The following is a 24,888-nucleotide window of genomic DNA, read 5'->3' as shown; positions in this document are numbered from 1 at the left end:
ACGGGGAGATAACCCTCCTCTCCAAACCCCCCTAGTGAAGTCATTCAGAACCAGTTAAATTCACCTCTCAAACCTTGCACCATTCTGTTTGACATCCTACTATTTTTGCTTGCTTTCCCATTTCCAGTGAAATATGTACTTTAAAACTATCAATCATTACACGGCAAAGTTCCTTTTTTTAATCAGTACTGTTGTGTTGTTTTGCAGTAATCTACTTACAGGAATAATTTACCTAAAAATGAACATTTGCTGAAAATTTACATCAAACATGAGTGTGTTTCTTCACTGGAACAGATTTGGAGAAATTTAGCATTACATCACTTGCTCTGCAGTGAATGGGTGCCGTCAGAATGAAAGTCCAACAAGTATTCCACATGACTCTAGTCCATCAATCAATGTCTTATGAAGCGAAAATCTTAGTGTTTGTAAGAAACAAATCCATCATTAATGCATTTTAACTTTATGCTGCCGGTCTGGCCAAAATACCGGTCCTCTAGGCATAATAATGCTTTCTCCAGTGAAAAAGTCCATATCCTTTTGTCCTTTCACATTAAAATCTGCCAACATATTTGTTTTGAACCCTTTTGTACGGTTTCAGTAGAGATTAATATTTCACCAGAGAAAGCATGAATGTTATGGATACACTGTAAAACTTTACTGTAAATTTACAGGCATTTTCTAACAGTATTATACTGTATTTTTATAAAACAGTAGCATTCTGTATATTTTACAGAATGTCTGTAAATATACAGAAGTTTTCTGTTTTCAGCCCGCTAAATTTGTAATACAGTACCATACTGTAAACGCATTGCATTGTGGGATATATTTATTTCGCGCTCAATTCAAATGTGATGTGATCTCCAAAGAAGAAGAAATGTGAACAGTGTATTACAGGCAAACTAGATTCGTCAGCGGGAATTAATTGAACAAAATAATTATTCGCGTTATTAAGATAAGCCAGTGGTTTGTGAATCTGTGCGTAGATAAGCTTTGTGAGCTTCGTTTCGCGTTTCAAGCGTTAGTGCCTGTGACGCAGCAAACAATGGACGACGCTGCCTGAGCAGAGGCGGAGATAATTTGTCATCTGAATCATCTAACCTGTGCCTGAGATGATGCTAATCGACTGGAGCATGAGAAGATGGATTAATGTTCGACTAAGTATCGATACGGTAAGCTTGTCTTTTTTTCATTCACATTTCTACATTGTTTCCACGCATGGTTTGATTTTGGGAACGTTAAACTTAACTTAAATCCCGAGTTAGCAATTCACTTGGGTAAAATTGGTTTTATATTCGCACATTCACAACATTCACATATTTCCGCGTTCAATAACTTTCTAATTATTTGTGCAATAAAGTTATTTTTGCGGACTAAGCCAGAGCGCGCACACGCACGTCACACACCGGATGCGTGCGCGCACTCAGATCACTTGGACATGGTTGTGTGCAAGAGGTAAAAAACTGTATAAATACTGTTCATTTTCTCACACAAACCGCTCGTTTCGTGTCTTAGGCCATCAATGTGTAGTTACGATGGGGAATTGTTTCATTTGGATTTCTCTGTGCATGTTCTTTTTCCCTCTTATAGAGACAGTGACCTATACCTGCCATTATATGACTGACAAGCTAGAACGATTTGACCTAAACATATCAAAATTGGATCTACTGAAGAAAAAAAGACACCTACATCTTGGATGCCCTTGGGGTAAGCTGATAGATACCAAATTTTAATTTCAAAGTGAACTATCCCTTTTAAGATGTTTATGCACACCTTCCTTTAATCCAACAATCAAAAACAACTTAAATAGCAAAGACACACATTCACATGACCTGCTTCTGATTATAATTTTTTTATTATTATTATTTTTCAGGCTGAACAATCTGATGAAGATCCGGTGCTAATGTAAGTGCTTCCCATTTGTAGTCCATGTTAAAAAATGTCAGTTCTATGATCGTGCTTTTTAATGTGTTATAATTTTGCCAGCACATGAAAATCCATAGTCATGTTCCTAATGCTTATTTCAAAAGTAGTATTCCTGATTGCTTCCATGTCTTCCATGGTCCTACAGCTGCTCCCACACTTGCAGAAATTAGATGGCCTTACCCTTCAAGCAGATGTAAGTAGAGATTACTTAAAGCATGTTGCAAATAAATGTGATTTGTTATGTCTTGGTTCTGTTAGTGATGGTTGTGCTGTCTTCTTAAAAATTGTTTCAGGTATTCACCACTCAATCTGATGTCCAGCAGTGTCTACATTTGCCAGAGAACACAACCTATAATTCTTGGTAAGTAAACAGTAAAGGTTTAGTACACCCTAAAATGAACATTGTCATCATTAACTCTATGGAAGCATATGGGTAGCAAAATTCAGTTTGAAATAATTTCAAATTCAGTTAGTAATATGCAAAATGGCAATGCATTTCTGCATTTTAATTGACATTTTACCCTAAATATGTGCAAAGTTTAGTGCAAAATGAAAATGGAAATTCAGTTATATAATTTACATATGATATTTTCTACAATTGTGCATCCTGTTGCCAAGCCCAGCCTTGATGTAGCCTAAAGATTGACAGGTCGGGGGGGTGTTGCATTTTCAAATACATTTCGAATGCATTTTCAAATCCACATTGACTTTATATTCATCATGGGGTATTAAATGAAAATGCATTTGAAACGTCTTATATATAAGTGTCAATACATTTAAGAAAAATAAAAGATATTTTAAATTACCATTTTTCTACCTTTTTACTGCACCTTTGGATCAGACTGCATTCTGAAATTACAATTATCATGTGGTATTATGATGTAAAAACAGTTTTTGCTTGGACATGTTAAACATCTAATCAATTTGGGTAATACATTTTAATTTCCATTTTGCAACTTATAAAGCATTAAAATATGTTTTTAATTTGTGTATTAAAACTAGTGTAGGAAATGGCAAATGTAAATTTTATAATTTAAATAAAATTTGTGATATACAATAAAATACATATGTGCACTAAATATTGCACATATGTATAAGAAAATGTAAATTGAAATATCACCATTTTACGTATTGCATTTCAATTGAATTTTGCTACCCATATGCTTCCATGCACCCTGGTGTTGTTCTAATGCCCTATGACCTTCTTTGTTTTTTGGACCACTAAAGGAGAATAATACAAATTAAAAAAAAAAAAAAGCCTGCTCACGCTTGTCCATATAATGGCAGTGATAGTGACCAGCATCAAGATACAATAGTATCACAGAATGTTCACATGCAACATGTCATGTATTCCAAGTGTTCCGAGGGAAAACAATATTGTTTAATGAAAATCCTGACACTGACATTGGTCTTTTGTGCTCGACTGTGCATTCATGAGATACTATTATTATGCAGTTCACAGCTATAGTTGTGAACCCTGTAAATGGGATTTCCCTGCACATATTTCAGATTTAGTTTAATAGTTATGTTGAGTTGAACTATGTATAGACAACTAAACAGAACTGCAATGGAACCCACAATAGTTTATTTGAAGTATTTTCTTTCTTTTTTTATTTTCAGGTCAATCTCTAAGCAACCAGCGGTAAATGTTGAGCAGCCCAACTTTGTCTCTGGCCTTGCAGTGCTGTTTGTATTATTGTATGATTTCAACCTCCAGTATCAGGAAGAGGTGGCATGCACCCTTGCGACTGAGGTTAGCATATTTGCCATTGATATATATATGATAGAGTGAATTGTCACTAACTTGTTTTGACAGTATTTGTAAAGTACTTAAGTATATTTTAACAAATATTTTATACAGTTGATTAAAGAGCTGAATGACATATTGCATATTTAACATTATAATGTAGTCATGTAATCACATCGTAAGTGTTGCAATTCTCTGTGCTGTCTCACAGAACTCACTTCTGTGAGATGCTGTGTGTGTATGTGTGTGTGTGTATATATATATATATATATATATATATATATATATATATATATATTAGACATATACATAATGTTCACTTTTTTTCTTTTCTGTCTTTTAGATGCTTTCTCAACATCAACCCTGAATGTGCATCAAAAACCAAGAAAGGAAAAGTGACTTACAAGAAGACTGGACATGTTGTGTAAAAAGAGAACAGTACTGTAAACCCACAGGTTTCCTCTCTTCTGAAAGACTTTTAAAAAATATATTTCTGAAAAACCTTTCCATTCTTTAAAAGTAAATAAGATTACTGTATTTTGAATTACTTGCTAATTGTTAATTGCATTTTACATGTTTTATATTTAAAAGAAAAAGGAAAAAAAAACTACAGCTGGCATTTCAGCCAGTAAATTCATATAAGGCAATTGCCTGGTCTTTTCTTCAAAATAAATAAAATGTTTTAAAACTCAGAAAATATTATTCTCTATTTTTTTGTGAATACTGTTATGAAAAAGTATATTTTTAATTTTGTAAATCCAAGAGTACTGAAATAAAAGCAGGATTTACAGTATTCCCTGTAAAGAGCACAGTGTAATACTGTAAAAAAACTTATATAACAGTATAATACTGTATTTCGTAAATACAGTACAGAACTGTAAATGTTGTGTACAGTAGTAGTACTGTAAAAATACAGTATGTGGCTGGCAATCCAGCTGCCAGTATTATACTGTAAATTTACAACGAAAAGTTTTACAGTGTAGAGGATTCAAATTTTAGCCAGAAGCAATGGTTTGAAGTTAAATTAACATCTTAATGATGGATTTGTTTCTTACAAACACAGGTTTTTGCTAACAAGATGTTAACTGATGTACTGGAGTGTAGACTGTGCATTACTTGTGGATTACTGTGATGTTTTTATCAGCGGTTTGGACTCTCATTCTGACGGCACCCATTCACTGCAGAGGATCTATTGGTGAATAAGTGATACTGTATATAATGCTAAATTTCTCCAAATCTGTTTTGATGAAGAAACAAACTCATCTATATCTTGGATGGCCTGAGGGTGAGTAAATGTTCAGCAAATTTTCATTCATGTGCCTTTAAAAACACAACCACTTTTGTGTATTAACTTTAGAAGTTCCAATTTGATACTAAATCAAATTTAATATATATTCTCTAAATCATATCTTATAATAAACAATGTTTTTAAAGGTATGTCGTTTTTAAGTATTTTTATTGTAAAGCAAATCAAATCAAAGAAAGTATCTATCAAGAACAGTATTTTTTTCAGTGACTATTATTAGATAAAGGAGACATTCATAACTTATGGATGTGACCCTGACATACAACATACCCACAGAGCTTATAGGAACAAAGTGTAAGCATGCTGCTCATAAATCTTTTGCCAATATAAACATGGAAATCAGCAGTGTAATTTACTGAGGGACATCCTGTAGCTCATGATTGTAAACCATGGGCTACACTTGCTGCTTTTTGCAGGGGAAAAAAAAATCTATACAATTACCTTGTCAGCCTTTAACCGTTACTTGAGTACTTTGTGAATCTTCCTCTTATGTGAGAACTAGGAAATTAAACTTGATTAAACATGTCAGCTGTTTATTCTTATGCTTTATGCACTCTCAGGGTTTTTCTTGATTGCAATCAAGTGGCAGTATTGATGGAATGTTTCACATTAGAAGTGGGCGATATGACAAATCACAGTAGCGGTAGGTTTATAACAATATAGCTTTTTGCTGTATTATATATACATGAGGTTATGCACATGTTTGTATAGTCTTTGAAAAATTTGAAAAACAAAAATCCAAGAGCAGAATTGTATGATCAACTTTTTTGAAAGAAGACTCTTATGCTCTCCAAGGCTGCATTTATTTAATCAAAGATATGGTAAAATTAGTCATTGTGAATTTAAAGTTTTTAAAGAATTTAAAATATAATTTATTCCTGTGATAAAAGCTGAATTTTCAGCATCATTACTCCAGTCTTCAGTGTCACATGATCCCTCAGAAATCATTCTAATATGCTGATTTGCTGCCCAAGAAACATTTTTTTTATTACAAATGTACATAACCAATTTTTTATGAATGCAAAAGTGCCAAAAAAAAGTGACATAGCATCTTTGAATATACAGAATATGTTGAGATTTGAGGGCTGCAGCAAAAGGCAGGATTTTCAGAGAATAATGACTTTTCGTTTGGGACTTTTGGGTATCATTCAGCTTATGTAAGGAGCATCAGGGTTATTGATGCATAAGTCAATGTGCAGCTACAGGGACTGTTCATGTATTCACGCTCCTCTACGCCCCATACTTGATAGATAGCATGCAGCTTACCCATCTTTTAAGGAAGATCACTTCCCATCACACTGGCAAAAGCACTCCAAGGTACCAGATTTCAGGAGTGTTTATGGTTTGCAGGGTGCCCTGCCCGTGGGATACGCTGACAGGACTTGAGGGATTTATAGTGCTGAGGGGCCAGATCCCAATGGAGCGCCGTAAGTGGATCTAGGAAATAAGGGTCACCTTCACAATCTCTCATACAGGGAGGGAAGCCTTAAACCTTGAAGGAATGATTTTGGCTGTTCTTAATAGGGATATACTAACCCATCTAAAGGGAAAATTAAAGAAAAATTATCTGGCTGTGAAATGTTGTTGTTCGCTGAAAATCTTCCCCTCCAGCAAGGCTGTCAAATCTCATTTGCACTTGTTGGCTCTCACATGTCTTGCAATCATGATGCAAGGTGTTTGAGATCATAAATTTAGGTTTTTACCACAAACAAAGCTATCATATGGCTTTAGAAGACTTAATTACTTTAATGGTACTTTTTTGATATAATTGTTTTGTCATTACTTTGTCACATTACATTGTTTCACTGTATACTAGCTCTGTGTCCCACATAGTGTACTGTTCAAACATTTGGGGTCCGTAAGATTCATTAATTTTTTTAAAACATATATTCAGCAAGGACATAACATTGCTCAAAAGTGATGGTAAAGACTCTTAAATTGTTATTAATAAATATTGTTCTTTAGAACTTCTTAAAGAATCCTTAAAAAAGTATCATAGTTTCCACAAAAAAATGAAGGAGCATAATTAATTTCAATATTTCTGAAGGATCATGTGACACTGAAGACTGGAGTAATGATGCTCGAAAATTCAGCTTTGAATCAAATGAATACATTACAATTTAAAAAATATATTACAATAGAAAACCGTTATTTTAAATTACAATAATATTTCACAGTCTTACTGTTTTTACTGTGTTTAATCAAATAAATGTTGCCTTAGTGAGCACAAGAGACTTTTCAAAAACATCAAAAAATTTACAGTCCACAAGCATCTGAAAAGTAGAATTAGAAAGATAGTCAAGATAACAATTGGAATGACAAGAGAAATGACAAACATTATGACAAAATTTTCTGGGTTTTTTTTTTGGTTAACTATCCCTTTAACTGGAAATATGGTGAATCAATTGAATTCTGGTTGTGTAATTAGCCAAGATTTATTGAAACCAGAATCCAGATTATGCAATTTTGCAAAAGTAAACTCCTCAAAGTTCTAACCAGGAAAAACATGGCAAATATCATTGACACAGAAATAAGACATTGCGCATCAGCGTCAAGATTTTAATGAGTATCTGTGTCTGATGTAATGTTTTCACTGAGAGCAATATCCGCCAAAGACGCCGAACAGTTTCATTGTTGATTTTAGCTTGTCACACTTCCAATCCTGCATCTTCCTCTCCACTTGCAGTCAGTAAGGCAGAGAAAACACAGAGAACACTACTGACCCGAGGCAGATAGCTGCCAGTCATCTTGAGTGACAGCTCTCATTGGAGTGCCATCTTTTAGGTTTCTGCTTGCCAATTTGTAGCAAGTCTTACACATGTAGCCTGAACATAAAACATTTTTAATACAGCCTACAAAAAAAATGTGGGATGCGTGCAAAACAAAATTCTGTCCTCAAATGGTGCCTTTAGGCTGTGAGCCACATACTCAACAGCAGTGAATAAACACAAGCACGCTTCTTGGGGAATTTGCATCAGAGGGCGGTTTGTCAAAACGCTTCTTCTCAATTGATCTGGACACATTTTTTTATAGCTATTCCTGGGTATGTGTGTTATTTCGCTCTGGACGTTGGAACTTAATTTGGTACGGGTGAAGCCTCAGGCTTTTTTCCCCCCTAAACAAGCAGATGCAAGATGGTAATAGTAGAGCCAAGGTCCATCTGGTGCTTGGTTCCCTGGCCTGTGTGACAAATAATCACTTTCATGGCCTAGCGGGATCGTCTGAGCCGGACATGACAATGTGCAACTGGTCAAGTGACCACCCTTGGTTTCGTATCTTCTTTTGCCAGACGTGTGTAAAAAATGTAAGAGGAAAATGCAATGAAATCAAATTACTGGTGAAACACACGAGAATGTACAGTTAGAATTGTTTCTAAGCCTGTACATACTCCGTTTTATTTTTTAATCAGCCCGGTTGATAAAATAAATATTTTTGGGGAAAAAATACAGAATCACTGAGTTTGTCAGGTTATCAAAACTTGGAACGATTGAAAAGTTCAGGTTTGAGGTTGATAAAATGTTTGAAAGCTTTTGAAACAAGTGTCTTCTGCTGACCAAGGCTGCATAAATTTGTTTATTTTTACAATAAAAAACAAAACAAAACTGTGTACTATTTGAATACTTTTTAAAATGTTATTGTAAAGCTAGATTTTTCAGTGGTCACATGATCCTTCAGAAATCATTTATTTTTGGTGCTCAAGAAACAATTCTTATTATTGTCAATGTTAAAAAACAAATGTTAGACAATGTTACATTTTTTTCAGGATTCTTTGTCGAATAGAAAGTCTAAAACAGTAGTGCTTATTTGAAATATAAATTGTTTTTAACATTTACTGTCACTTTTAATCAATTTAATGTTTTTTTTTTTTTTTGCTGAATAAAAGCGTTAATTTCTTAAAAAATATATATATATATTTTGAAACCTTGTCGTAAATGACACATATTACAAAATTGTGTTTTGTTGCTTTATATGTCATTCAGATAGCCTGTCCCTGCCCAAATATCAGAAACTAGTGTCCTACAGAAAAAGATGTCCACCCAACCTTGACAAATTAATTCCATAAAGACTTCTTTTTTGAGCAAAACTTGGACCTCTAAGATGTTCAGAGGCCATTTTAGTTTTATTGAACCGCTTTGAGGGACTGCTCCAATGTCTCTTTGACCAGCTTTATTTCTTCCTGCCTTCTAAATGTCCAGAGTTCCTTATTAACATCTTTTGCAACTTTTCCCTTGCCAGATTGCTCAGAAAAGGCACTGGAGCAGCTCTTAGTCAAGTCTTGCCAGCTGTGGGAGTAAGATACAGTAGCTTGCTAATCCATGAGCGTCGTCTGCTTCAGCTCAAGGACTCTGCTATTTGTCAAACAGAGGCTTGTGGGAGTTACAGATGGTCTCCTCTCTTTTTATTGAGTCACCAGGGTTTGGACGGCTCTCATTGGTCAAAGCCTGATGGGAGCCGGGGAAAGCCACAGCGCTCTTCTCGGAACAACGGATAGATAGGATTGTCAGTGCTTTTCAAACAGTTGTTCTTTGATAGCAGAGAACCGCTATGGTTTCGAGAAATTCAAATAATGCGTTTTTGAAAAGTTTTATACATACATACTTCGATTTTCACACAAAATTCTCAAAAAAATTGCCTATTGTTTCAACGCCATCCTCCCCCCTACCCAATACCACCGCCACCAAAGAAAAAAGTTCCAAAGGAAACCAAATATCAAGCAAAAAATGCAAAGAATATGCATGGTAGCCTGCCTGGTACAGAATATAGAAGTGGAGTGAAGCCATAAAGATTTCAACAATCACTCCATTGCAGCTCCATTCGAAGTTTTTTCCTCTCCTTGTTCACTGGGGAGAGAAATCCCACTCCGAACAATAGTGGAGTGAGAGAAATCACAGAAACACAGATCTGGCCCCAAGCAGGGGATCTGACCTACTAAATAAATAAATGTCTATCAAATAGTAATTTAAGGTATTATGGGAGGAAAAAAACAGAGTGATACAAAAGACATGAAACTAGAACAGCCGTGTACACTACAGTTCACACGTTTGGGGGCGGTAATAAAAAAAAAAAACTTTCATTCAGCAAAGATGCATTAAATGTATTCAAAATAAAAACAGTAAAGACAACAGATTTCTATTTGAATGAATAGAAAGTGTGTTATTTGGAACTTTCTATTCATAAATTAAACATGCAAAACAATGCTTGACAGTTTCCACAAAAATATTAAGCAGCACAACTGTTTAACATTGATAGAAGAAATAAACGTTTTTGAGAAGCAAATCAGCATATTATCATGATTTCTGAAGGATCATGTGACACTGAAGATGAGTAATGATACTGAAAATTAAACTTTGCATCACAGAAATAACATTTTACAGCTGTTTGTTTGTTTGTTATCTTTATTTTATTTTTATGCCATTTTAGCATTGGGGGAATTTACAAGGCAAACACAAGGATCCACACAGCATCATAATCCATAGAATTTTTAATTATTATACAAAAGCATTTTAATTTGTCAAGACAAAAACGTAAAATACATTCAGGAGATACATTACAAAACATTCCACTTAAACATGTTTCAAAAGCGTTTTGTAGCAGTATTATAAAAATTAGTCCTACATTTTACAATATATATAAATAGAAAAGAGTTGTTTTAAATTGTAATAAAAAACGCAGCCTTGGTGAGCTTATGTAAACTTCTTTAAAAACAACAACAACTTTTGAACACTACTGTAGAAAATTGTCAAATATATAGTTTAGTGACCATCATATAAAATATTAAACTACAGAATGCTCCAACTAACAAATTTATTTCAAGTGTTCCAGAGCGCAACACAATAAATAAATCTTTAAACAACTCTACAACCTGTGCTAGTTTGTTTTACCAAAGTTCTTGTTCCACTTATTTTGCTGAACAGCTTACACTGCATTTTAAGAGGAGACTTCTTCACAGCTGGACACACTCTCTGTTTCTCTCTGGCTGCGCCAAACCCAGTGTGCATTCCAGAGGGACTTTTTTTTACTGTATAGACATCAGCTTAGCTGGGTCGAAAGTCCTTAATTACATTTAGAGTGAATGAAGAAGTTAAGGAAGGCAGAAATCTCAAAGGGAACACAAGCAGAAATTTAAGCATAAACATACAAAGGTCTAAAATCTACTGTGAATAATAATGCACTAGGTTTAGTAGCATCTTAAGACAAGCATAAAGAAATGGCTCACCTAAAACTGAAAATTTGCTCAAAATTTAATAGGCCTCAGGCCATCCAATATGTACAAACTCATGGCCTGAGGGTGAGTATATGTTTGGCAAATTTTCAGTTTTGGATAAACTATTCCTTTAACTACTTTTTTTGTTGTTTAATTAAACTAAACTCTTTCTCAGTGTAATTCAAAATAAAAAGTTTCATTTTTAGGTGAAATATCCCTTTTAAAAAAGGCATTCCTGCATTTAAGATCATTAAAATCTTTAATATATACAGTTGGGCAAAAAAGTATTTAGTCAACCACCAATTGTGCAAGTTCTCCCACTTAAAAAGATGAGAGGCCTGTAATTTTCATCATAGGTACACTTCAACTATGAGAGACAGAATGGGGGGAAAGAATCCAGGAAATCACATTGTCTGATTTTTAAAGAATTTATTTGCAAATTATGGTGGAAAATAAGTATTTGGTCAATAACAAAAGTTCATCTCAATACTTTGTTATATACCCTTTGTTGGCAATGACAGAGGTCAAACGTTTTCTGTAAGTCTTCACAAGGTTTTCACACACTGTTGCTGGTATTTTGGCCCATTCCTCCATGCAGATCTCCTCTAGAGCAGTGATGTTTTGGGGCTGTCGCTGGGCAACACGGACTTTCAACTCCCTCCAAAGATTTTCTATGGGGTTGAGATCTGGAGACTGGCTAGGCCACTCCAGGACCTTGAAATGCTTCTTACGAAGCCTCTCCTTCGTTGCCCGGGCGGTGTGTTTGGGATCATTGTCATGCTGAAAGACCCAGCCACGTTTCATCTTCAATGCCCTAGTTGATGGAAGGAGGTTTTCACTCAAAATCTCACGATACATGGCCCCATTCATTCTTTCCTTCACACGGATCAGTCGTCCTGGTCCCTTTGCAGAAAAACAGCCCCAAAGCATGATGTTTCCACCCCCATGCTTCACAGTAGGTATGGTGTTCTTTGGATGCAACTCAGCATTCTTTCTCCTCCAAACACGACGAGTTGAGTTTTTACCAAAAAGTTCTATTTCTCTAGATCTTGCGTGGAGCCCCAGATCGAGGGAGATTATCAGTGGTCTTGTATGTCTTCCATTTTCTAATAATTGCTCCCACAGTTGATTTCTTCACACCAAGCTGCTTGCCTATTGCAGATTCAGTCTTCCCAGCCTGGTGCAGGTCTACAATTTTGTTTCTGGTGTCCTTCAACAGCTCTTTGGTGTTGGCCATAGTGGAGTTTGGAGTGTGACTGTTTGAGGTTGTGGACAGGTATCTTTTATACTGATAACGAGTTCAAACAGGTGCCATTAATACAGGTAACGAGTGGAGGACAGGGGAGCCTCTTAAAGAAGAAGTTACAGGTCTGTGAGAGCCAGAAATCTTGCTTGTATGTAGGTGACCAAATACTTATTTTACCGAGGAATTTACCAATTAATTCATAAAAATCCTACAATGTGATTTCCTGGATTATTTCCCCCCATTCTGTCTCTCATAGTTGAAGTGTACCTATGATGAAAATTACAGGCCTCTCTCATCTTTTTAAGTGGGAGAACTTGCACAATTGGTGGCTGACTAAATACTTTTTTGCCCAACTGTATGTATGTATATATATATATATATATATATTACAGATTTTAATGATCTTAAATGCAGGAATATATATATATATATATATATATATATATATATATATATTGCTGCAATTAAGCTCAAAATGGTCAGGCTAAAAATGTTACTTTCATCAGTGCTGTTTTTGAATTTTCATTTTGATGAGGATAAATCAACAAAAAAAGCGTGCTAATTGATCAATTAAACACTGAACACACTCCAGTGTGCTAATATGTGTGAAAACATGCTTCAGATTTTATGCTCTTGTTCAAAATTTAAGACCTGAGACAGTGAGATATGATGTCAACTGATCTGTGAGCAAAATGAGGGAGTAAATATAGAATATGGTAAAAGTGATTAACGGGAGCTCTCAGAAAACAGATGGCTTTGAGTGAATTCACTGTTCATACATGCTGCTCCTGCTTTCTGCTGTTATTTGGACGCTGATTACAGGTTGTCTGTGAACATTAAGTACCGTATGATAAGCAAGTGGATTTTTTAAGATTTTCTCCAAAGCGGTTTGAGTGTTTCTGTTTTCTTCCTACAGGACGAGGTTGTCATTTCCCGAGGACATCAAATTCTGCATTATAATACGTAAAAAGAAGGTTGCTTCACTGTAAGCCGGGTTGATGCAATCTCAGAATATAGCTCAGTTGCAAAACCTATTGAGCTGCAGAAAGCATTTTGAAGCATTACAAGCATGAAAGCATTGCAGTAAGCTCAGTGAAAAAAGATGGTGGATGGAAAATGTTGATTGCGCGTGTCAGTCATTCAGTATTGAAAAACAGATAAATGTTTAATGTTTCTTAATTGCCAGTGGAATATTACTCCTAAAATTGCTATGTATTTTCTTATTTCTTGTCTTGTAACTTTAGAGTTTGATATAAATTGATTGATTGAGTTTAAATAGCAGTTTTCCATTAATAAAAAAATAGGACTGTGCAACTAAAATTTATCAATGAAGGCAGTAATTCACATAACAGTATAGTTATATGGATAAAATAAAAAATTACATTAAATTAAATTAAAATTAAAAATGTGTAATGTCCATTGTTTAATTAAGGTATCTTTTATATTCTAAAAAACAAAAGTATTTATTTATTTCATGATTTAAGGTAGTACATTGTAATTCTGCACTTACTTTAAACACATTAATTCTTACAAAAAATATAAGTACCATTTAAAATAATATCATTTTGAAGCAATAATTACTGTGAAATGTGCTCTAAAGTGAGACAATGTCATTGTTTTATCAAGTGATTCATTTGCCCTCAACCACTGATAAAATCGCCCTCAATAGGGACAGCTGTATTAAACTATGTATTTATGATCTAATCTTTTACATTATAAGCCTATTACTTTTACAGTCACTTTTGTATCGTATAAATATTTCTTACAATGTTGGCAGTTAAGAAGAAAAATGACTCAGAAAACAAAGTTCTGCTCGTGGATATCTAGATACGATTGGCTACTTTAAGTATCTTTCAAACATATAATGCCACTAACCCGACAAACTTTGGCAAACAGGGATTAATTCTTCCTCAAACGCTGTCATTGAACACAATTTTATTTCCAGACAGAATGATAAAAACACACCTGTGTGGCCTTACTCCTGGAGGTTGCATCAAGCCAGCCAAAACCTTACATCTTGCCAGATGGAGAAACTGCTTTTCAGGTTTGTGAGCAATATCCATCAGGCGGTCAGTGAAGGGAGTGTGGGCGGTCCGTGGGTGGGCCGTCTGAAGCTGAGACTGAGTAGAGAAGGACGTTCCTTGCCGGTTGATAGCTGGAAGTGCTGAGAGGTCTTGTGGGAAAGTAGAAGTCAGGTAAATATATCTCTGTCTGATAGTCTGCCACGTTTCTATCAAAACATGTTGTTTACATTTGCTTTAAGTACATTCTTCTTCTGTTTCAAATCTTGGCTTCATTTTCATTTGACTTGCTTATTGTTTCAAAGTAAGGAAAAGATATATAAATGGAGATGCCTTAAAATGATTCATGAGTGTCCCTTTATTAAAAAAAAGAAAGAAAAATAAACTGATGGAGTTCACTTATGCTTATCTCTTGAATATTAATTCAGTTGCACACAAATAATTTAGCATAATCTTTTGTTGTTTTGAAGTGCTCAAATTAATTTGTGACATTAATTTGATAACTTCAATCATCTAAAAATACAACTTACTGGTCTAGTGGCCACATTAATTTTAATCAACCAAAATTGCAGCTGTACATCATTGTGTTTCATTCATTCTGTGCAATCATTTTTAAACCTGAAATGTGTGATTTCTGATGGAGGAAAAATTCCCAAAAACAAGATTATTTTCAAACAAGTGCACAATTGCTATTATCAAAGCACTAAATAATAATAAATGGAAAAATATATATATATTTTCCATAAAAAATGAGACACCATAGAGAACTTAATTTTTTTGCCCTTCATTCATGCTCAGTTCACTTTCATCCTTTAAAGTTACATAAAATTAAAGTTATATAAAATATAATAATGCTTATTTAATAAGCATTAAAGTTATATAAAATATAACGTTATGAGACTTTACCCTCAGCCAAAACATTTTAATCTGGAACAAAAAATACACTAATGAGACCGAAGACTGCCCATTAGATTTACCCAAAACAAATTATATCTCATGTTTAACCACTATAGAGACATCAGAGCCAGCGGTAAATTCCAGACGATCCAGCTGAGGTGAGGCTGCTCTCGGTGGGTTCATGAGCGCTGAATGGCCACTGATGCCCTGGAGCTCACATTTCCAAAAACGTCAACACAAATGTGCAAATGGACATTAAATTTATTAACAAACCACATATTTGAACTCTAAACAACTACATTCTGGCCTAAAAAAAACACTTAAAACTACATTCCGCTAAAAAACAGTATTATTTATATATGTATATATATCCACCTTTTTGAGAACACAGAAGTCTCCCCTGACTGGAACGGTGCTTTACGTTTCCGGTCTCTGGTGTTTCTAGTCAAATTAACATATTTTCAGAGATGATGTTAAACCTATGAATATGGTTTTAAAAGCACATGACACCATAGTTTCATCACTTTACAGTGTCCATATGACTGTCTTTTTGCAGTAACTTGCCTGTCATAGTTTAATGAGTAAGATGAGTAAAATGCTAAGAGCATACATTATTTTAATATTTCACACCTTTTTAACTTAAGACGGCGCCGGACACGGACAGACTTGCTGGTAAGTTACACAAGACAAGTACTTTACAGGAATTCCACAAGTGTGTTGCCATTACTGTGGCAATCAAGAAAAGCCTAGCAAATTTTTATGAAAATTATTTGAATTCAGTTTTTTTTTTTTACCCCGATGTAACATGGTTTTCTATGAAGACCTGAACATGAGTGCACCCCCTATCGGAACTTAGAATCCATCATGGCTCCGCTCATCGGTTACCCAGGAAAAAGATGGATCTATATATATATATATATATATATATATATATATATATATATATATATATATATGTATTGCAAAAAATGCACACTTCAGTTTTGAACTGGACAGTAACAACATATATCACCTTTCGCCTGTATACACACAGAGAGTGTCTCATCAGAGGGACTGTTTTGCTGGTAATTCCAGTGTACGTGTCAAGGAACCCTGCAAGGCCCTATGTCATAATTGTGCAAATATTATATCAGATGAATGTTTGTGCATGTGGCACAAGAGTGACTGTGCATACATAACAGAGTGAGACAAGGGGGAGCAAGTGGGCGAGATTTTATGAGATGACAGAAAAAGGAAGAACGGAAGCAAGAAAGAAGGATCTTGAAAGCAAACTCATTGCATCAAATCGAGCCTCTCATACTGAACCCATCCGCATCTCACAAGTTCCTTACATCAGAGAGGAATTCAAAGAGCTTCATTTTAAGACAGAGAGAGAGAGAGAGAGAGAGAGAGAGAGAGAGAGATGCCGGGGGTAGAAAGCAACAGAAAGCAGGGGCGTTTTCTGTGGAAAGGCAAACCGTGCCTCCTCCAAAAAATCAGATGAGAATATAATTAACAATATAAATCGAAACAAATATTACCAAACAGGATCAAAAGTTAAGCAAATCTAAATGAGTGGCCCCGAACCACTGATCTATAATAGACCAGAGCCCCAGACACTTTTTGTTATTAGGCTACTTAATGACCAAATCATAAGAGTAATTTGTAGTTCCACGAAATATAGTTTTTTTTAAGAAAGAAAAAAAAAAGAATGAATTTACAATATGGGCTCTGCAGTAAAACAAACAATTCAGATCTGTCTCATTTCTCAACATGAGAAATAAATAAATCTCCAATAAATAGCCTTAACATTGCATCTTCCCTGGAATCGAGCAGCACGCTGCGACGCAACAATACTTGTTCTCAACCATTATTAACAATGAACATGTTTACACTGGCTGGGCTGTTAATGAACGCTGCGTGACTGCAAATAATGGGCAAGGCATGAAAACAATACTCGATAAGTGCCTAAGCATATTTTTGAAAATCTGTTATGTCATTTTACTTCCTTAAGGCAAGACAATACAGGCAAAAGTATTGTGTTTTACAGGCACTGGTCAATTTTTAGATTTTGGACTATCCATATTGTCTTATTTCAGAATAGTGAAAAGAAAACAACTAAATTACACATTTAAGTCTATTACACTTCTATCTATTTGGTTTGTAGATTTCAATTACAATACATATCTTTAAAGACAGTTTTCTCAAAATATGTATTTTTCTCCTGTATTGAGCCTGAAATATCCACATCAGTAGCATTCATTCATGTTTTTTGTTTTAATATTTTTGTTTGTTAATATTTGCCTGATTTGTGACATTTCATACTTCAAAATATGGCTATTTCTTTCTAACTATATTTTCTGGTTTATATATCAATAATTATTATGTCAATAAAATTAAATAAGACTTTTAAACCTGACTTTATCCAGTGTTCAGTTTCTATTCTCAAAATACTGTATATATAGGTGCATCTCAATAAATTAGAATGTCGTGGAAAAGTCCATTTATTTCAGTAATTCAACTCAAATTGTGAAACTCGTGTATTAAATAAATTCAATGCACACAGACTGAAGTACCTGACTAACTGACAAACCCACCAATTCACTATCTCAACAAATTAGAATACTTCATAAGACCAATAAAAAAAATTTTTTAGTGAATTGTTGGCCTTCTGGAAAGTATGTTCATTTACTGTATATGTACTCAATACTTGGTAGGGGCTCCTTTTGCTTTAATTACTGCCTCAATTCGGCGTGGCATGGAGTTGATCAGTTTGTGGCACTGCTGAGGTGGTATGGAAGCCCAGGTTGCTTTGATAGCGGCCTTCAGGTCATCTGCATTGTTGGGTCTGGTGTCTCTCATCTTCCTCTTGACAATACCCCATAGATTCTCTATGGGGTTCAGGTCAGGCGAGTTTGCTGGCCAATCAAGCACAGTAACACCATGGTCATTGAACCAGCTTTTGGTACCTTTGGCAGTGTGGGCAGGTGCCAAGTCCTGCTGGAAAATTAAATCAGCATCTCCATAAAGCTTGTCAGCAGAAGGAAGCATGAAGAGCTCTAAAATTTCCTGGTAGATGGCTGCGTTGACTGTGGACTTCAGAAAACACAGTGGACCAACACCAGCAGATGACATGGCAGCCCAAATCATCACTGACTGTGGAAACTTCACACTGGACTTCAAGCAACATGGATTCTGTGCCTCTCCACTCTTCCTCCAGACTCTGGGACCTTGATTTCCAAATGAAATGCAAAATTTACTTTCATCTGAAAAGAGGACTTTGGACCACTGAGCAACAGTCCAGTTCTTTTTCTCCACAGCCCAGGTAAGATGCTTCTGACATTGTCTCTGGTTCAGAAGTGGCTTGGTAGCTCTTTTCCTGAAGACGTCTGAGCGTGGTGACTCTTGATGCACTGACTACTGCTTCAGTCCACTCCTTGTGAAGCTCTCCCAAGTGTTTGAATCAGCTTTGCTTGACAGTATTCTCAAGCTTGCTGTCATCCCTGTTGCTTGTGCACCTTTTCCTACCCAAATTCTTCCTTCCAGTCAACTTTGCATTTAATATGCTTTGATACAGCACTCTGTAAACAGCCACACCTTTCAGTAATGACCCTCTGTGACTTACCCTCTTTGTGGAGGGCGTCAATGTTCGTCCTCTGGATCATTGCCAAGTCATCAGTCTTCTCCATTATTGTGGTTTCAACAAGAGAACAAGAGATACACTGAATTTATACTGTAGTGATGGTCATTAATTGAAACCCAAATGTAAATATTCTAATATTTTGAGATACTGATTTTTGACTTTCATCAGCTGTAAGCTCTAATCATCAAAATCTATTTTTTTATTTTTTTAAATGTTTTAATTTACATGCAATGAATCTAAAATATATGAAAGTTTCACTTTTTGAAATAACTTACAAGAAAAAATGAACTTTTTCACAACCTTATAATTTATTGAGATGCACCTGTATACATTTGTGCATATTTCATTAATTAATGCCTCATTTGAATATTTAAACATTTCAGACAACTTTTTTTATATAGTAAAACAATGTGTCTTAATGCACCTTAATAAGTCAAACGGGAAAAGTATGGTCATTCCTATATTAGTTATTCTTACATTTTTACCCTATTCACCTGCAGTGTCTTGCCTTAACATAAGCATATTCTTTTTTCATAGCTTACAGGAGTTCAAAAGGCATGGGAATGGAATATTAACTGGTTGTTGACAGAGTCAGCTAAATGCTTTCCAATATGCCTTTACCCTGGAAACCATGTAATCATCAAATCGAACTGGAACAGTCATTTACACTTGACTAGAAACACCAAAACATGCTCATTTCAGAAGGCCACCACATGCCACCAGTGTGGGAGAGAAACAATGAAAAAGAGCAATAAAACTAGAGAGAAAGTGTGAGAGAGAAGGAAAGAGAACTCCTAAGAGACAATGTAATTTGGTGGTGGTGTTTTTTGGCCGCATGCTCCATTTGCCCTTTGAAATGGAGAGAGAGCGATGAGCATTGGCAGGAATTGAATGAGTAGATTAAGACCCCCTCCACACAGTCCTTCTCTCTCTTTCCCCACAGGCCTGAGAGCAGCAGAGATGGAGAAGAGATTGCAGGCAGAGATGTTCTATCACAGGAGCCTTTGTCAAAGGTAAGATTGATTGGATGATTAAGTACAGAGATAGGAGGAAGAGAATTAGCGGCCACTACCAACACTCATTGTCACTCTCTCGGGGTTACGTGCATCCGCTGCAGTATCGTCATTCCAGTTATGCAGTGCCAGAACTCTCTAACTCGTGGCTAAAAATAAATACACTAGTGTGGTAATTTCAGGAATTATTTCTATAAAAGGGTATAGTAGACTTTCAGAAATATGCTCTGGTCAAATGCTATCAATGAATAGGATGGAAATAAAGAGCTAAATTGAGAGTTATCGTACATCATAAGGGTGTATAATCATTTGGAATTTTGTCATACCATTTATATAATTTCAAACACAATGGAATATTTTAGAGTGAGACAAACCAGCTAATATGAACATAATTCATCAAAGCCATTGCTAATACGCACTGATGTCTGGCAGTGATAGTAGGTTTCAAATCAAATCCACTTCCAGAGAATCATGTGCCAGTGCCACAGAGATGAACGGGATAGTATTCTCCAGGTATTGAAGACCTCGTTGATGAGAACATTAGAAAAAAATATACAAATTGATTACTGATTTAAAATAGAATTAGAAGAAAATATGAAATTATTCAATTAGCTAAAGGGAAAAATACAAGGAAGAACCAGGATTTTTTTTCTTAATAGATTACTAGTACACAACAAAAAAATAAAAATAAAATAAATAAAACACAAATATAAAATATAAAATAAAGTCAAATAAAAAATATAAAAAGAAAATGCAATTTATTTCAAATTCACGGTCATTTAATTGTGATACTGTGAAAAACATTTATCATTAACATACTATTATAATTTGTTAATGTTTTAAATTCATTTGAATATTTAATATTTTTTCAAAAAATTTTTTTCAATTTTCAAAATTTTTCATTTCAAACATTTGCCATTTTATTATTTTTCATATAGTTTTCATTTTTATTTAAATGTTAGTTTTAGTTATTTTACTTAAAGTTAAAATAAAATAAAATGATAAATGATGCCATGGTAACTAGAATAAAATAAGTTGAGGATTGTTAACTCTTATTTTATCAGTTAACATTTATTCTGTTTCAAGTAATGTTTTTTTTAATGCTTGTAGTTTTAGTTTTTAGTAAATGACCCTGAATTTAACCAGTGTGGTTTCCATCTGTAAGCAGTATGATAAACATTTTATTAAAATATTGCCATCTTTACATTGCAAGGGACATAGAAGTTGCATTAATTATTTAAACATCATGGTTTAAATTATGAATACTGAAACATGATGAACGGAAATGTGGCATTATAATTTTTAATTTTGAAATATATGCTTTGTTGTGACAGCAGAACAGCTGGTCTGATTCTGCATGATAATTACACAGAATCAGCGCAGCATCAGAGCGGTAGTAGTAATGACCCGTGTGTGTCCTATAGTCTTCTGGACTCCTGACACTTTATCATAGACCCATTCATCTCCGGTTCTCCCTTTGTGAGTTCTTCAGCGGTGTCAGATTTCTGATCTGTCACCTTCAAATCCCACCAATAACGGATCACATTCAATGCACTTTGGTTTTCCTTCAGCAGGGATTACTGCATCAATGATGATCAATACGTCAATGCGACATCAAACCTTTTGGTTCTGAGCCCGCTTTTGTGGCGACTTTCTTGAGACCTCCTCTGATACTCCAGAGGCGACATATGTGAGCTTACCGAGTCTTCTTCTCAGGAAAACAATCATTGAAGCACGGATTCTTCATTTTGTTCCAATTTAACTATTACAGTTATGTGATTTTTTTCTTTCCAACAGGTGCAGTGCTTATTTACACAACCACATTTGGCTCTATTATTGAAAAATAATAGCATTAGACCATTAAATCAGTATTTGGCCACATTCAGTATTTTTACCCCAGTCCTATCATTTCAATTTATTTCGACAAAACAGATAATGGCAATCTGCGAAAAGCAGTGAAGACTGTGGTCTCAAAGGCAACCGAAGTACAACACAGTAGGATGTATTGAAAAAAAATATAGCATGCGTAGCCTATTTCATTCAAATATGAGTTCAATTAAGACAACGTGCATCACAAAGGAAGCGGGAGACTGAAATCATGGCAGAAGAGAAGCACACAATGGATTTTTCAATTTTGGACCTATTCATTTGTGTTTGTGTAGCTAAGCGGGCCCACCCTGCCTCCCCTCTGAAATCAAATGGCAAGCATTGAATGGGAGCCATTAGGAGCATTATTCCAATTTAATGTATTGATTTGTTTGGTAAGGCTTTGAATTGTCCGCTAAAAGAGTGAATGCGTGTGAAAAAAAAGAAAGAAAAAGCGAGATAAATACTGACAATCTAGCATGAAACAAACTAATGAGGGTTATTTATTTTCACAGCTTCTTTTATTTATCATTTGTCCTCCTCTAAGTAATGTTAATCATTTAATTTTACATAAAATGCAATGGTTTTGGCCTACGAGGATGTACATTTCCATGGACTGTCATTTGATATTCATATTAAGCATATGAGGCCGTTTGCAAAAGCAACTGCTTTGTCCCTGAGAGACCAAGTTATGGATGAATTTTGAGAACTGCTGAAATGTACTTGAAATTCAAAATGAGGACTCACTTCACATGTGGCGGTCTCAGAGGACTCGGGATTCAAACGGCTGCTAAAGTGTTTGGATTGCAAACATACTCCGTGAGATACAGAGGTTATTTCCAAAAACTTTGGGCCAAATAACCACTTCAAGTTTATTTTTTCCTTTGGATGCGTGTTGGATATGGATATGGATATTGAACGCCAAAACGAGGCATTAAGCGGGCGAGGGCAATCTAAAACTGAAAATAATATTTATTTAGCATTTGCCACTTTTCCTTCTTATATTACACAAGGATTATCGGGTAAAAAAAAAAATCAAATTGTGAAAATAAACAGAAAATAAGAGTAAGCTGCTAGCCTTCACAACATTATTAGATATCATAAGTTTGCACATGAACTGCAGACTACAAAATTATGCACTGTGCCAAAATTCATTCTAATAAGGCAGCTCTGAATACATCATTCAGAGATTTAATCCCAGAATGCACTGCCACAAGATTATCCTGTCATCCAAGATGATTTCTTATCTCCCTTCTGACTTTTCTCACATTTGACTTTTTTCTCAGAATTGTGTGATATAAACTCACAATTGCAAGTCATTTTGCGAGATATAAACTTGTAATTGTGAGTTATTAAGTAAGAACTGTGATATAAACTCACAATTTTGAGAAATAATGTCATAATTGGAAGATATAAACTTGCAATTGCTTAGAATTGTGAGATATAAACTCACAATATGTAAAAGAATTGTGAGCTGACTTTTTTCCTCAGAAATGGACTTCATAATTCACAATTATGAGTTTATATCTCACAATTTTGAGGTAAAATTGTGGGACATGAACTCTGAAATTGTAAAAAAAAGATATAATGCAGGCAGAAACAAGCTTCCATAAACACCAATTTTAAGTATTTTAACTTAAACCCAAGCAAAAGTCACTGTCATAGATTTATTGGCAGACAAAAAACACATTTCAAGAAAGGTACAAAAATGATGTGGATTAAGAATAACTATAAAGATAACCATATTGGCATCCGATATCGTCTGTTTATTCTAAGTGCATGCGCATCTGCCACTTTAAATTCTGGAGCTCATTATAGCAGCATTGATTTTGATTGGGTGTCAAAGTTTTTAATCGTTCATCAGCTGGAAAAAAAATAGTTCTGAAAGTGATTCCAACATATTGTTTCTCTGTGCCTTTATCATTATAGCTGTGGTATGGACTCTGCTATCTTTAATATTGAGAACGATTTTTATAGTTATCTTTATAGTTATCTATCTTGGTGTGAACGGGCCTTTACACATCAATGTTTAACACTTAGGGTTAAGGGTTTTGAAGCCCCCCTGAAACTAAACATGATCAATAGTAAGTGGTGTTTGCCTTAGCAAGAATCTGTGCTATAGTATGTCATTTTTGGAAGACTCTAGTACAAGTGCACATATATAAATATTTAAAATGTGTGATATGACATTTCACAAGTTCATCTGTTCATATAATCCCTGAGTATACTGAAGCCCGACAGATCTGGCTCGCTGTCTGAGGGCTTGTGTTTGAGTATGTATCTGACCGCACAACACAACTTGGTATCACAGGATGACCTGGTTTATGCATCTCAAAGATTAAAGAAAATATCAAATCTCATAAACACACACACATTCTATATATGTTTCTGTAGGGGGACATTGACTCAGCTTACTCTCTCTATTGATCCAGCCCTGCAGGTTCCTTTTAATACTGACTATTGACTCCCCCCTAGTCTCACAGAACCAGACTTTTACAGAAATCTGTTCAATTTAGCAGCTTAATCTGGCCAAAAAGCATCCACTCACACTAACTAGGTAGGATGTCATAGAGTAACAAGCTATAAAACTTTTTTCAAATCTGTTTTTGTCAGACAGATACCTGTGCATCCCAAAACTAGTAATCAAACTGCAAAATATGAGTAATCAATAGAAGTTCACCTCTAGTTCACATTCATATCAACCACGAGGAAAGTGGTTTTCACATTGATTAAACAGTATGAGCAAACAAACCTGGGTCAACACCAAAACTTCTACTGGGAATGTGAAATTAGTGTGAAAGAATAATTCACTCCCAAAAATTTCTTATGTTGTTCCAACCATATTATATTCATGTTTTAAAAATATGTAAAAAAAAAAAAAAAAAAAAAGTCTAAGTCTTCTGAAAAACAGAATAAATTATTTTCCTTTTCAGAGAGGAAATAATAGACATTTAATACAGGATTATAAAAACAAAAAGTAAATGAATGGGGTAAAGTGAATAAGAAAGAAAGAAAGAAAGAAAATATTATTACAATCTAATG

At 34.8% G+C, this 24,888-nt stretch overlaps 1 protein-coding gene across 3 annotated transcripts; it reads left to right on the top strand.

Moving 5' to 3' along the window:
• Positions 1-812: 812 nt before the first annotated feature.
• Positions 813-4,363, top strand: LOC306844549 (uncharacterized protein). 3 transcript variants are annotated; one of them, XR_013781924.1, is made up of 7 exons: positions 813-1,169; positions 1,588-1,704; positions 1,871-1,902; positions 2,069-2,116; positions 2,217-2,284; positions 3,544-3,676; positions 4,014-4,363. XR_013781924.1 is itself a non-coding variant. In XM_079376771.1 (6 exons), the coding sequence occupies exons 3-6, from the start codon at positions 2,003-2,005 to the stop codon at positions 4,035-4,037; spliced, it is 339 nt and encodes a 112-aa protein (XP_079232897.1). In that variant the 5' UTR covers positions 840-1,169; positions 1,588-1,704; positions 1,871-2,002; the 3' UTR covers positions 4,038-4,361. The 3 variants fall into 3 exon arrangements, 2 of the variants coding, with proteins under 2 accessions (XP_079232897.1, XP_079232896.1); XM_079376771.1 differs by having other exon boundaries at positions 840-1,169; positions 1,871-2,116; positions 4,014-4,361; XM_079376770.1 differs by lacking the exons at positions 813-1,169; positions 1,588-1,704 and having other exon boundaries at positions 1,862-2,116; positions 4,014-4,361.
• Positions 4,364-24,888: the final 20,525 nt, after the last annotated feature.

Source organism: Barbus barbus (genome assembly GCF_936440315.1).
Source record: "Barbus barbus genome assembly, chromosome: 25".
Lineage (NCBI taxonomy): Eukaryota > Metazoa > Chordata > Actinopteri > Cypriniformes > Cyprinidae > Barbus > Barbus barbus.
The sequence above is the reverse complement of the archived record's forward strand: the minus strand, read 5'-3'. Positions and strand labels throughout refer to the sequence as shown.